General features: G+C 41.2%; 1 protein-coding gene across 2 annotated transcripts in view; it reads right to left on the minus strand.

Moving 5' to 3' along the window:
• Positions 1 to 5,172: 5,172 nt before the first annotated feature.
• chchd3a (coiled-coil-helix-coiled-coil-helix domain containing 3a) overlaps positions 5,173 to 15,050 on the minus strand; it is a 71,465-nt gene continuing 61,587 nt past the window's right edge. For both annotated transcript variants that reach the window (XM_087787273.1, XM_087787272.1), the window contains 2 exons: positions 12,533 to 12,668; positions 5,173 to 5,314 (listed from right to left, as the gene is read on the minus strand). In XM_087787273.1, coding sequence (XP_087643399.1) covers positions 5,291 to 5,314; positions 12,533 to 12,668 — 160 coding nt within the window. In that variant the 3' untranslated portion in view covers positions 5,173 to 5,290. The remainder of the gene's footprint in view (positions 5,315 to 12,532; positions 12,669 to 15,050) is intronic.

Raw genomic sequence — 15,050 nt, forward strand, 5'->3', positions numbered from 1 at the left:
CTTTTCAAGGGCCTTGAAAATAGGTCAAAAGGTTGCTTTAAAAAAGGGTTTTGAATTACACGTTAAATTGTCATCGTAGATACAAATCTAACCTTCTGAGTCTTCTCTTTATAACAAGGACAACGTGTCCGGAAAAACACATAATTATCAAATAAAACCTATATTTTTAAACCAAATTTTAAATTAAAGATCTACTGTGTGGGATTTAAAATGGTGTATCTGGCACCCCCTACTGTCGGATGGCCTAACTGAATGTGCATTTCTATAAAAATGTTTATTGTTTTAGCTTAAACGAGTCTCTCAGTACCTTTATCGTATCTTAAATACTGTACGGATCTATTGTAAAGTGGACACTTTAAACTCAACGCTGTACTTGCTAGCTTACCTAGTCAACAACGGTGCTAGCCGCAGTCATTCTGAGGGGAAATGTACAACCCTGTGACACTTTTTTAAAGTTGAGGACATGAAGTGCATCTAGTTTGTCTCAGGGTGTTTAAAAAAACAATAAATAGGGATTTATGGGGAAAAGTGGTTCCTTTTTGCAGGTCAAAAGGTCATGAATCAAGAACTCTGACTACACAAACGGACCTTTTTATCTCCCAGCACAAAAGTGCACGAAGGAAAAGTGCCTCGACATCCTTCTTTCTAACAGCAAACGTCCCCGGCTTTTGTTGCCGGAATCACCGGGAGGCTTTGAAAAAAAGTCCCAGAACCAGCCGAGGGAAGCAGGTGGAGCACGTTCTGGTCCGGCCGATAACTCACGGCTTCAGAAGTTAAAGCCCGGGAATAAAAAAAAAAGTATTTTACGACGGCGGGCTTTTGTGGTGCTCGGAGAAAAGAGGCACAGACTAAAATAAAGAAGGCCAAATAAATAAGAGCGGGAGACTAAAGCGAGGGGGGGGGGGGGGGGAGTCGGAGGGAGAGCGCCTCGATAAATCCTAGCTTGGTGCAGAGCTTCGGGGAGGAGCGGCGGCCTGATAAATAGAGCCATCAGCCCGAGCAGAGGCGAGCGAGCAGCCTGCCATCTGCCTGCACATTACAGCGATGGAGTGTGGAAGCTCTCGCCTCATCTGCAGGCCCTACTGGCATCGCTGGCACCCGGAAACTCTCTTTGTGTGCCTTTCTGTGCTAATGGTCGGAGGCGTCCTCCTGACAACGCCGCGCTAGTGTCGCGCGACTGTTGAGGCTTCCTCTCCAGCATCTGTCTCTGACGGCCAGGAATTTGCAACATAATGTGTGAAATCGTGTGTGTGTGTGTGTGTGTGTTGGGGAACACAAGGAAGCAGAGTTAAAGCAGACGCTTCACACCTCATTGGCCAGCGGGGGCGACCAATCACGGAGAAGATCCGCCTCGCAGGCTGTCGACGATTCTTCACCGGCTTTAATGAGTTTGAGAGAATGCAGGAGAATTAGGGAGCGCATGAGACGACGCTGAAATATGGATGCAGGGAATATGGAGGAACATCAGAGCCGAGGGAGGGTTGGTAACGCCGAGTCTAACCCCCACAAATTTTGGAAAATGTCGGCCTGATGTAGTTGAATACGGTGGTGGTCGGTCAGATGAACAAAATATAAAACTCTTAAACAGTTTTCCAAATGGAAATAACACATTTCAATCGTTTTTAATGTCAGTTTTTTGGGGGGTTGGGTGTGTACTTGACTTACAGTCTTTCAGCAAGGCAGCCTCAAGTGGACACTCGATGAACTGCATCTTTTTGTACTTTTAAAAACAAATCGTCCGCTCGGTTATCGAGGTGTTACGATCCGACACCCCCTCTTGAATTCAACGAAATCCACAAGGTGGTGACCGTTTAATTTCTCACTTTTTTAATTCAACAACTTTGAACTCAAAACCCTCACAACCTTCTCATCAACGTGACTTGGACCAGTCCTGTAACGCTTTGCCGCCCAGCCAACCAAGCACAGCCCTCATCACTTGACACAGACAGTTTTAAAATACAGCATTATAGTGACCAATCAGCTGTCTCTGAATAGAGCAGTGTGTAGAAGGGCATCATGGGAATTCACCGTTTTGTTGGCCGCAGATCGTTGGATGAGGTTGGATAAGGAAGGCCTAAAAACTTCCTGAAGTAAAGCTGTTTTTTTTTTTACAAAAGCTTACAAGTCTGGGTTGATCAAGAACACGATGCACTTGTGATTTTAAAATAACTTTTACCGAATCTTATTTTCCACTCTTGGTTGATAGTTTCCTGTTATTCACACCTGGACTCCATTTGTCCTCGTTCCTAACTGCATATTTCCTGTTTCCGACCTTGGCTTCTGTGACTCTAATAACCTGTCGCTTCTTTATTGATTAAGCAACAATGTGTGAGGAAAGAACGTTTGAACGACGTCTCCAGTTACGCAGTAAGTGCACAACAGCGAGCGTAGAACATAATGTTCCAACAGATATATTCTTCAGCACCATGTGTAAGGTGCGGCGTAAATTAGTGCCTCACAATAACTTCTACGGTTCGAATAAATCACCTTTTTTCGCAACAGAAAGATCATGAGCTTTGACCTTCTGCCTGCAGTCAGTAAGATAGAGGCTGCAGGTATTCAGGTGAACTGTAATATAGCGAGGGACCAGTGTACTCAGATTGTAGAACATGTAATACACAGTACAAAACAGTGATATAACTATGACACCAAAGTAGTGCAGATACAATATAAAATCATGGATCATTTACATGGATGTAAACAAAAGCCTCCCTCGTAACGTGCAAAGGATCTTTAATGACAAAGTAAATAAACTTTGAGGTAATATGAATTTCAGACAAAAGGGGGATACGGACTTTAAAATCCTTTTCCATATCGGAGACAGGTGTTAAACAATGGAATGTACTAGAAAAGGATGTCAAACATTCAGCAACACTTGATGTCTTCGAGAAAAAGTTCAACCATTGTCCGATACAGAATGAAAATAAATACATTTTGGAGACGCAAGTCAGACATGGTGTAGAGACGACTTGAGAGGATAACAAAAGAAAATTCTGTTACTTAACAATGAGTTGAGCCTGAGAAACCTGAGACAGTTTGTACGTAACAGGATGTTACATCATGCGTTTCATGAAAGTCAAGATAAAATGGGTTCTATTAGAAGTGACTGTCTAAGAGTCCTGTAAATCCACTACGGTCAATCAAAGGCAGGGGTCGGGAACCTTTTTGACTCAGAGAGCCATGAAAGCAAAATATTTGGAAATTTATTTCAGTGAGAGCCATATAAATAATATTCAGATGTAAGAATCTGTGCTTGACACGAATTCAAGCCCTTTTCCTTTGTTCATCAAAATCAACAAAGAATTCAGACGGGTTCATCCCTTTCCATGCCTCCATTTCAATATGTCGATCATATTTAAATGAAGCACAAGACTTAAATTTCTCCATTTCTGTGATCATGAAAAAACAAAAACAAATGAAAACATGAATTCAAACTAACAGTTTATATTTGTTAATTTTAAACATGTCTGATATGAATCACACAAGTGGATTAATTACATTTCAGATGAAGTTTAACGAGAATAAAACTGTTCATCAGTAACTTCACATCATCATCGCTTTGTCTGATCGTCTCTGACGTCATTAGAATGTGTGTCTCACCTGTTTAACGTGTTTGTGTTTCTGCGTATTCTTATTATATTCGTGAGATAAAGGTAATTTACAAATAGTCATCATCTGATGGTGTATTAATGCAAGTGTGTTTTAAGGACCGCGATCACAAAAGGAAAACCAGCATTTGTTTCACTTTCATTGAAACCTGCAGCTTAACTTTGATGGACCTGACGTCATGTTTCTGTGACTCTCGTAGAGAAGAACCTGAAGCGATCAAACGCGCATTATTTTGTTCGATATATTATTTAAAAAAAAAAAGCTTATAATTCTATATCGTTTTTCTGAATTGCGTAAAATGACTGTCGCACGTTTTGCTCTTTTTATTCTCGATTCATATGATCTTTTCCGTGCGTTCAGTGGAAGAGGCGGGAGCTCTGATTGGCTGCTGTGCATGTCAATCAAATGTTCAACCAATCGGCGCAATAACCATTTGATTAATATGCACAGCAGCCAATCAGAGCTCTCTTTACTGTTTTCTTATATCATATTTTATTAAATCACGCGATCTACTCGCAACAGCTTCGCGATCGACGTATTGCCCACCCCTGAAACAAGTGATAATATTTTATGTTTTATCTGAAAAGCGGAAATCTGCGAGCCAGATGCAATCATCAAAAGAGCCACACCTGGCTCGCGAGCCATAGGTTCCCGACCCCTGATCTAAGATAAGGTAATGTAAGGTAAATCTACTGGTTCACGATGGAGTTACTAAGCTGTTTTCATCAAGGCGTCCCTGTTCTGGTGAACGTTCATGCCCGGGCGGGACCTTCATTTCTGGCTACACCCTGGATGGTTGGGAAAAGTGAGAGTCCTGTGCCTCGCTCCACTGGATCTGGAGGATGTCGAGGACGTGTACATTTTCTCATTCATGAAAATTGGAATGATGGTGAGATCGTGGCGTGGATGCGAGCTGACGTAGCCAAAATTCTGGAGGATATGGCGAACTTCATTCATTTACTCATGTTTAAATTGTTGTTTAAATTCAATGAAGACTAAATGTAATAACAATGAAGCTTATTGCAAATATCCAAATCTCAACACAACTCCAGAGACATAGGGTTGCATATTACTAACAAAAGTAAAATAAAACAAACACTACTACAAAAACTAAAAAAATAATGTGTATTAGAAGCTGCAAAAGATAAAAACTGTGGGAGACAATTAAGAATTAATTTTAAGTTGACATACAGTTAATGTTGTGTTTTTTTTTTACCCTGAAAGTGTTTATTCAAAACGAAAAAATGTGTTTTATCATGAGCACATTTTTAGAGTCAAGGGTTTTAATGCGACTTCTGTATAAGTTCCGTTAATGTCGTATAGTTTGGAAAAAACATTGGTTGGTTATTGATGTATAAAAAGTTTATTTTTAGGCGAGATAATGACAGGAATTTGGATCATTCATGTCATCATCTTGTCCACAAAAAAACTCATTGTTCCATCCTGGCCATGTTTGGTCCATTTGGCGAAGTGATGACGCGAGGATTCATCAAATGTTTGCTCACTCGTGAGCACAGAGAACAAAACATGGCAACAAACCACAGCACTGGAATAACTTGGAAGTATTTTTACAATTCTTTTATTAGACAACGGCGAAAGATGACGAAAACAAACGCAGAGGAAAACAGCTTCTCCACAGGAGTCTAGGGTGTGTGTCCTTGTGCTGAGTCACTGCTGCTCTTCAACCACCAGTCCTCATCATAGTCTGCACACAGAGAGATAAAAACAGAGGGAGTGTATTAGAGGGATGGAGAGAAATAGCCACATATATTTGAAGTCCCCGCGGGTAGATAAGACACAACATCTTAGAGGCCAATAAAAGACGGAGGGAGGGGGCGTGAGAGGACCCAGGGGCCGCAGAATCCTTGTCAGCCAGAAGTGCAGCACAAATCCTCGGCATTGCTGTCAATAACCATTTGATCCCGTCTGTGGAGGAGAGAACCTGCCGCAGAGACGACGGATGGAGAGGAATCAGAAGAAGAGGGGATGAGAGAGGAGCGCTAATGAAGATTAGGAGGAGCTTCGCTGTGGAAGAAAGACAAAAACTTGTCACCTTTAACAAAACCTTTTCGAGGATGTTCACGGATTTATCTCGACTCGAGCAAATCTCTTGAGAAACAACAAGTTGAAGAGAAAGTTCAGGAAAACATTTGGTTCGATTGTGTTTATCAAGGAGCACTTGAATTAAAATGATTCATTTGTTTACTTCCACAAAAACTCCAGTTGGTTGACGGACAGACAGAAATACAGACAGACAGACAGACAAAAAGACAAATACAGACAGACAGACAAAAAGCCAAACACAAATACAGACACAAGGACAGACAGACAGACAAAAAGACAAAAAGACAAACACAAATACAGACACAAGGACAGACAGACAGACAAAAAGACAAAAAGACAAACACAAATACAGACACAAGGACAGACAGACAGACAAAAAGACAAAAAGACAAACACAAATACAGACACAAGGACAGACAGACAGACAAAAAGACAAAAAGACAAACACAAATACAGACACAAGGACAGACAGACAGACAAAAAGACAAACACAAATACAGACACAAGGACAGACAGACAGACAAAAAGACAAACACAGACACAAGGACAGACAGACAGACAGGCAGACAAAAAGACAAACACAAATACAGACACAAGGACAGACAGACACTTTATTGATCTCTGGAGGAGAAACTATTTTGTCCAGCAGCAATATTACATCCATCCAAACATACATCCATAAATACATGTAAAAAAACAATCAAATAAATACAAAACCTATAAAAAGACATGAAAAAACATAAAAATGATGACCTGTAAGTAAAGTTAAAACTACTTTCTGGTAACCTAAAAACCGTAGACTGCCTAAATAACTTCTCAATATAAACATTTTCTTTAAAAAAAAAACATCCACCCTCATTGACATATTTATTTTGTGGCTTGTTTTAAACTCAGCCTTTTGTTTTGCAGTGTGTACTTGAGTGTCCAAACTCTTGCCGAGTCATGTGGTCGACCAGAGCTTCAACTACTTATTCAATACAAGTTTAATGTCTAAAGGCTCATCTATGATACATGTCGAGGTCACAGCGCGAGATAATGATGATCCTGTCGTCAAAGACGCTGAGAGAGAATAGAAATGTCAGGACGGGAGAGAAATACTTCTCAGTCATGATTAGGTTTGGATTTACTAGATACTTGTAATATATAAAATATATTAACATGGCCCGGTTACCTTTTTTTTAACTTGCGTACCCCGACAATTGACAATATTCGGGACAACTCTCTGTTACAGAGCTTTAAACTCAATTAAAATTGGACACATTTCATAACAGAAGCAGGTGAAACATCTGGAAACATTTTCAACTTTGTATGGAATACATGTGGTTTAAATGCTACTGAAAGTCTTCTCTTGGCAACATTATACTTGCATCTCTCGTCTCGTCTTCAACTTCTTCTCCTCATCTCTGCGTCTACCTGTTGACTCGTCCGTCTACTATGGTCCAAGACTCTGCCTCCACTTATCCTCCGATCACAGCGTCTACAATCGAGTCAGTGTCTAATTCAATTAATGTGATTTATAATTCCCTTATTACTGCGTCTAATCGTCTCCTCCTCAGTCGTCCTCCTGTCTTCTCACCGGCCTCTCATCACTCAGCACCAATCACTGAGGACTTGGGTTCAAGTTTCACATTTCCTACACGGACTAGGGAACAACGGTGGCTCTATATTTGTACCATCTACAGCAGAGACCAGCGACAGGTAGATCTGGACGCTACAGTTAAGTAAGTAAGTAAGTAATTTGTATTTATATAGCCATTTTCTAGACCAGGGTCACAAAGCGCTTAAACAATCAAAAAAATACTCAAAAAATATATACTAAAAAGGTCAAGATAACAGAGAAAAACACAGGAGTCTCAGAAAATCAAGGAAAAGCCTGAACAAATAAAAAGGTCTTAAGATGTTTCTTGAAGGAGTCAGTAGATCATCAAACACAGAGAGGAAGATCGTTCCAAAAGTTAGCAACATGGATCCTTCGACGAAACTGGTTCTTTTTCGTGTCTGGTTTATTTCATGAGCTCTTGAAAAGGTTCCAGTGTTTTGAATTTGACTCATGACTCGGTGTCATGTAAGTAGAAATCTACACGATTTAGAAGGTTTTACAAAGAACATGGACAATTTCAACATGTACGAAAATTGATAAAAGAATTGGCCCCGAAATAATCTTTCATTTTTATCATTATTATTTAATTTCAATAGTTGTTTTTTTTTAATAAATGATTATGTAAAAGGAAATACAGTATTATGTCCAATCCACGGTTTCACACAACTTCCCCGTAACACTTACATAACATAACTTAATTTCAAACTTCACACCTGCTCTTACAAAGACGCGTTTCTTTTAGTAACATTACAGACACCATATTAAAATACTCAACACTAGGAGCCAACGCCTCATGCTGAAAAGTTCCCACAAAATTAGACATTATTTATTCTGTCTTTTTTGTCCTTTTACTGGGTCTGTTAAGCTGAAGAACATGTGATGCACAACAATGACTATTATTTTATCGTGACTACAATATTAAGTGAAAGAAATTATGCACTGAATGTGTACTAATCCATTATCAATTTACATCTGTCTTATATTATTATTATTATTTATTATTATTACTATACATTATATTATTTATATAAATACATTTAGAATAATGGATTTTGAATGGTCTGAACAAGAAGGATCTGTCTCGCCGGCAGTTAATACAAAACTCTGACCCGCTCTAGTAGAAGAACTCACATTTCTCCGATCCTTAAATCTCTTCACTGGCTGCCAGTTTCTTTCAGGATCAATTTATAAATTCTGGTTCTTACTTTCAGATCTACTGATGGTCAGGCTCCTCCTTTACATCAGTGATCTGATCCAGCCTTACACCCCAGCTTGGGCTCTGAGGTCTGTGGATCAGAATCTACTGATGGTTCCTGAACACGGTTCAGGACCAGAGGAGAGAAATCCTTCCAGGCTGTTGCTGCTAAGCTTTGGAAGGATCTTCCTCTCTCTCTGTGTTTGATGATCTACTGACTCCTTCAAGAAACATCTTAAGACGTTTTTATTTGTGTTGGTCTAAGTTTTATCTTGATCTTTTAAGTATATATTTTGTTGAATTTTGTTTTGATTTTTTATGCGCTTTGTGACCCTGGTCTGGAAAAACGCTATACAAATACAAAAGACTTACTCACTTGCTAGCTTAGCTAGTTGAGAACCGTGCTAGCTACATGTCACTAAGGGGAAAAGATGGTGAAATATCCAATTAAATAACAAAAATATAACAATAATTTTATGAAAACATTACATTTTTTTAATTAATTCCATCATGTTTGTATTGAATGAGCCAAAAAGGTTTCGAAGACATAAAAAGATTATCAAATCTACAAATGGACTGGTCGCTAGTTACAAGAACACAATGTGTCAACATCAGAACATCTTTAAATCATATTAAGCTTTTTTTTAAGAAGATGGTTGACTGATCACACTGTGACCTACATAAGTGTCTCTTCCAGCCTCGTATATAAGAGTCTCCTTCACTGGTCTCTCAGTGCAATAATGGACAGAAAATAGAAAGAGATCGGCTTTTAATTGTCCATCAAGGAGCAATGTTTGGTGTCCCCGGCTTCATGCCGAGGGTATAACGGGCGAGGATGGAAGACGGGGGAACAAGTCGGAAAGTAAAGCGGAACAGGGGGAGATAAGGGGCAGGAGGTGCTCATGCGCCCGGAATATTGAACGAGGAGGCGCCGGTGGATGGAGAGATCAGCGTCGGCGATAAACTCTACTTCACAGAGTGAGAAGTGGAGAGAAAGAGACTTTATCTGTCCTTCCCCCCCTTTCGTCTGTTTGCTATCAGGACTTGTTAAAAGCCGAATGCATCCGAAATGTGACGGCGGGATGACGGGGAGGTGACGGTGCCAAAGGTCACGCAGGAGGCGGCGGAGAGATGGTCCGATGTTGTCGCCGACCTCAGTGAGCAGAATTTTAATTAGACGCCGGTAGTTTCGGCTATTTTTCATCCTGGTCGAGCGCGAGTACGGACCAGATCACTCCCTTCTACGTGACCTCCATCGTAGGTCAAAGTCATGTCCGTTGACCTATGACCTCTCGACGGCTTCCTGAGAGACTCAGATAAAGCCGAAAAAACGGTAAATCGCCGTCGTATCAGCGCCGTCGACGCCACCTTTTGTCGGGGGGTTCGATTCCGCCACATATTCCTATCGAGCCTCATCAACGAGACATTTGTTCCACCTGCTCACGACTTCTAAACCCGGCGCCCCGATAAGCCCGTGATCGCTGAAGGCGGATAAACTCAAAATTGATGAACATATTCCTCCTCAGTGACGCCTCGGCACCGTTTACAAGATCCGGCAGCATCTGGACCGCCGGCTCCGGACGAGCCCACAAACGCTTGCCTCGCCGGGCAATAAAAAAAACACTCTTCTGTTTCGGTGACGCATCGCTCGAAAATTCCTCCCGCATGATCGCAAACTAATAACCAGGAGAGCGAAGCCGTTTTTTGCTCGTGACCGGAAAAAAAAACAAATGCAATCGCAGAAACAAAAATCTAATAGAAAAGCTCTTTAAATGTAAATGTAGCATTTTGGGAGACATTGGGAAGTGGGAGGCGAGTGGGAGGCAGAAGTTAATATCAACCTGAGTGACATTACTGTACGAGAGACGTCGTGTGTGAGAGCAGATTGTTGTGGAGGCTGAGCTGGGAGACACACACACACACACACTTGACAACATGTACACGCACACAGCAGCACAACGTCAGGAGGTTCTATGCGGTGTTTTTGAAAGCGGTGAATAAAGAACGTACTGGAACTTAGATCACCACTGGAATGACCCGTTTCCTTCACATGCTATAGAGGATTGTTGAGCTGGAAATAAACAAGAACCCTCTATAATATTAGAACGAGTGGTGCAAGAAAACACAACTTTTTTTCCCACAATACCCTATTGGTATTCAACAGCACTGTATCGAGTCAAAAAAAAAGAAATTTGCTGAATCCAGCAGTTTTTAAAGATGATGTTTTGACACATTTTCGTTTCATAACAAATGAAAGGTGTTACAAAATCACGCCTGAAGAGTTTTTAAATTCCGCAAAACCAGAGTCAAACACTCGAACGATACTGCAAATATATCCCTGTTGGTAACGTATCGCAATGTATCCTATTATTGCCAATACAAGCCCCTACGTGTCAATCAAGTTCAAATTTAACATCACAAATAACTCTCAAGATCAAGGAAGTTGAAGAGGAAAGTGCAGGCGGGGTGGACGAGTGAGCTTCTGTTCTTTAACTCTGAGGTTTCCTTACGATGATCGGATCATCTGTCTGCGGCCGAATCCATTTTTTGTTTTGGAAGCGAAAGTTTTTAATTGGGTTGTTAAGCTCGTTTTCGGGGGCCGACCGGAGCCGAATTCCGCATCTATTTATGTTGTTTCTGGAGACTCTGGCGGCTCGTGTTCAGAGGCTCGGACTCGTGTCACAGCAGGAGCTGCTGAGCTTCTCCCCCGTCATGAAGCACTGAACACCAGCCACGCAGAAGCTCCAGTGATACAAGCCAGACTTTGGCTGAGCCATTTGAAAGTCCTCCTTACGCTGGAGTTAAACAGCAGGGCGGATCTGGTGCATACGGTGGAGGAAAGTAAAAGGTATTTTTTAGAAGTTCAAAGACAACAGGAGACAAGATGGTTTGGACACGTGCAGAGGAGAAAGATGCAGTAAGAGGCGTGAAGAGGGAGGATGGTTTGTATAGTTTAGAGAGGAGACTTCTGTGATAACTTGCTACACGATTTCTGAGACGTTACGATACTTAAACACCTCTAGACAGAATTACATTTTGTCAAAGCTCATCCCTTGAGGTCTCCTGCAAGTTTCTCCAACCATTTTAAATACATGCGTTTTTGTTATTGAATTTTTGTAGCTCCAACATTGACTAGACCAGATCTCTACCGGTTAGAAAATGAACCATTTCTGCCAAATTGTCCACGGGTATGAGTGTGTGTGTGTGTGTCATGTGACAGACTGGTGTTCTGTTCAGGGTGTCCCTCGCCTCTCGTCTGAAGTAACCGCATCCGCCATAAGGGAATAAGCGGCAGAAGATGAATGAATGAACAATGGACTTCAGCCCATGTGGGCATGTTTGGAGAGGAAAAAAGATATCGCCTCCCTCTCTAAACCAAACTTTTTCCTGTGAGGGCCACATAACTTATCCTTTCTCTGATGGGGGGCCGGGGTCTGAAAAAAGTGTGACGACCGCAGAGGTGCTTGAACAAATATAGTATTGTTTTACAAAAAGCCACACATAACCAAATACCCCTTTCTGGGTTCTTGAAGGAAAAAAAAAGTCAGGAAGTATCATTTTAAGCCCAAAAATGTTGACATGTTTTCAAACCAGACCTTCTTAGAGAGCAAACATGTCGACATACATTAAATTTTAGGGGGCCGAGCTAAATGTGGTTTTGGGACGACAGCTCTAAAACAAGCGTCTTGTGCATTAAAAAGAAAAGTACGGCAGTGTTTAATAGCCAATTAAAAACCATCCTTTAAGCTGAACGTTGAAAAAACAATATGCTAAAACACAGACGCTACGCTGGTGAGTCGTCAACCAACCATTTATTAACACAGCGGGTCTTATTGCTAGCTGCAACAATGCTATACCACCACAGTGACTCAATACATTGAATAACCTCTAGTCCCACAATGACACATCTATAGCTCTACAAGGTCAAACTAACAGGCTCTAGACTAGGTCGCTATTAAATACTCACTTCCATCCATCCATGGCAAAGCCAACGTGGTTTTTTTCACCTGTTAACAATGAAATTATTCCCCACTTCACCGAAAGCCTGACATCACGCTGCTCACCTGCTTAGCGTTGTTGACGCACTGTAGGTACTGTGCGGCGAGGCCGGAGCAGAGGAGCGTCTTCCCAACATTTTCTTTGTAGCAGGCGAGGATCTGGCCCTGAAGGTCAGCACACATCGGGTGCGACTCGTATCTCCTGTTGGCCGGAGAAGAGGAAACTTGTTAAAGTGTGAAGGAAAAAAAGGAAAGAGAGCAAGAGACAACTCTAACAACAATCTTTTAAAAAGGGGAATCCTTGGGCTCGCTGCCGGATCAGTCCTACTGTGATGATGACAATGTTGGTGAGGACCAACTGACTCCAGATGGATCTTCCTGGGGGGTCAGAATTATATACTGTCGGCACAGATATTAGTATTGATCCCTCGGGTGAATATCAGCAACTATTGATTAGAAATGTCTTGGTAGTAGATATTCGCAAAGCGTTCCATCATAGTAAAGCTGCTCTCTCGGAGAGTCAATTCAGATCTTTACGCCTGCAGTAGTGAGCGTTATTGAACACTTACGGCACCTTTTGAAGACTATGGATCAGAGCTAACGCTGATTATATCTGTCCCTGAGGTGCAATACAACTCAACATTAATCAATTTAGCTCTTTAAAAACTCATCGCTCGCCATGATATCCCATCACCCACCCCGGCCTTTCATATTCTCTTTATGTCATCTTTTTTTTTTAATTATTCTACTTTTAAAATGAGAGAAAAAACCACTCGACTGAATGCGTGCAGTAATGGATTTCAAGTTGCATATCTCTGAATTGAACCATATTAAAAAAGGTGAATAAACATTACAACCGACGACCAAGTGTTTCTCTGTGTCTACTAACTGACAGTTGTTTTTTCTTTTTCCAGTGTAAATTATATTGGATCCGTTCATGGGATTTTGCACTTTTTAACTAGAAATTTCACTGCTGGTAGACAAGGTCACTTTCAGGTCATAATTGTGTTCACATGAACTGCCACGTGTTGAATAAAAACATGAAATTGATAAATATATTGGCTTTTTTTCTTGAATCATTGTCAATGCTAAATTAAACACGATCTAAATAGATTCAAACTAATTCAATTTAAACACGATTCATCTTTGAAGTGTTTGAGTGTTTTTATACACCGAACTGTCTGTGACCTTTTCCTTCAACATCAGTTTTACCCTCATTTGATACGTCTGTAAAATCATTGACATCCATAACCTCTGTTGTAAATCTCACCTTAAACATCAGCATCTCTATAGGTCATGATATCAACATAAACACTAATCTACCTTAAGTTAAGACAGAAATCTGTGGCCGCTATATGGCGGCAGTCATCACGCCCTCCCCAGCTAAAGTACAAATGCAATTTCCTAAGATGACTGGGGACGAGAGGATACAGTCGACTTCAACAGCTTTTAAAACTGATAATGATGATCTTTTGGACATTTGGTTTGAAAACAAATGAAAGCAATTACGACTTTGTCGTAGTCATAAGGTCTATAAATTCTACTAGGCCAGAGTGAAGTACTCGTACACTACAAATATATATTCTTGTTCCTACAGTATCACCTTGCCCCTGTATCTTGATACGAATTGTATCTCCTGATTCTTACACAGACTGCTTCAAAGTTGACACAAGACCTGAACAACAGTTGTTGTTGTTGTAATGAACCTGAGGGCGAGTTAAGATGTGTTTAATAAAGTCAGGTTAAGGGTAATACTGAACAGTGCAGTTTGTATACTTTACATCAAAATGTGTCGAGACGTAGCCGCACTTGTGGGCATCAGACGTGAGCTGCTTAGTTCGAAAATAATTTCCGCATGACGTAAAAAAACGTCCGTGAGCACTGGATGATCTGGTTGTTCAGACTGAAGTGAAATGCTATTCAGACCGCATTCATAGGTAAACCATGTTTTCCTTTCCGTCTGCCTGTTACTCCCATTATACACACATCAGTTAGTAATTGATTGAACAACCATTGTTTTCTCTGAACATGTGCGGTCTAATCATCTTTTCATGACTGTATAACACACCTTGATGGCGAAATAATGAGCCAATAAGAATGCCTGAAGACGGCGTGCTTTGATTACACGTGGCCATCCATCATTCTTATAGATTACACACCTCCCATCCTGCATTCCAATGGATGGACTTGTCAAACGGAAATCGCAGATTCAGCTCGACTTAAACCAGCCTTTCTAGCCTTCCATTAAAACAGCACCTCGATCCGGTCGAGTCACGTGACCGGCTGTTGTTGCGCGGCGATGTTAACTGCTTTTGTGTGTCTCTCAGCACACGCCATAAAAACCCCATAATGGCGACAACTGCACATGCCGGGGTTATTATGCTAATGGTGGTCTCATCGTTTTGTTCACACCAGTGCTCGAGACGCCGCATCTGCCTCACTAAACACGCAGGAAAGAAAGAGAGATTTGGCTTGTCAGCAACTCTGGTGTAGCTGATCCCCTGTAGTCAGATTCAGATGTTTGATTTGCACCCCGGAGTGAGAAATTATCAGCAGTCTGTTGGATACAGAGCATGGGATCGGC

Source organism: Callionymus lyra, chromosome 3, assembly GCF_982586985.1.
Source record: "Callionymus lyra chromosome 3, fCalLyr1.hap1.1, whole genome shotgun sequence".
In the NCBI taxonomy this organism is placed as follows: domain Eukaryota; kingdom Metazoa; phylum Chordata; class Actinopteri; order Syngnathiformes; family Callionymidae; genus Callionymus; species Callionymus lyra.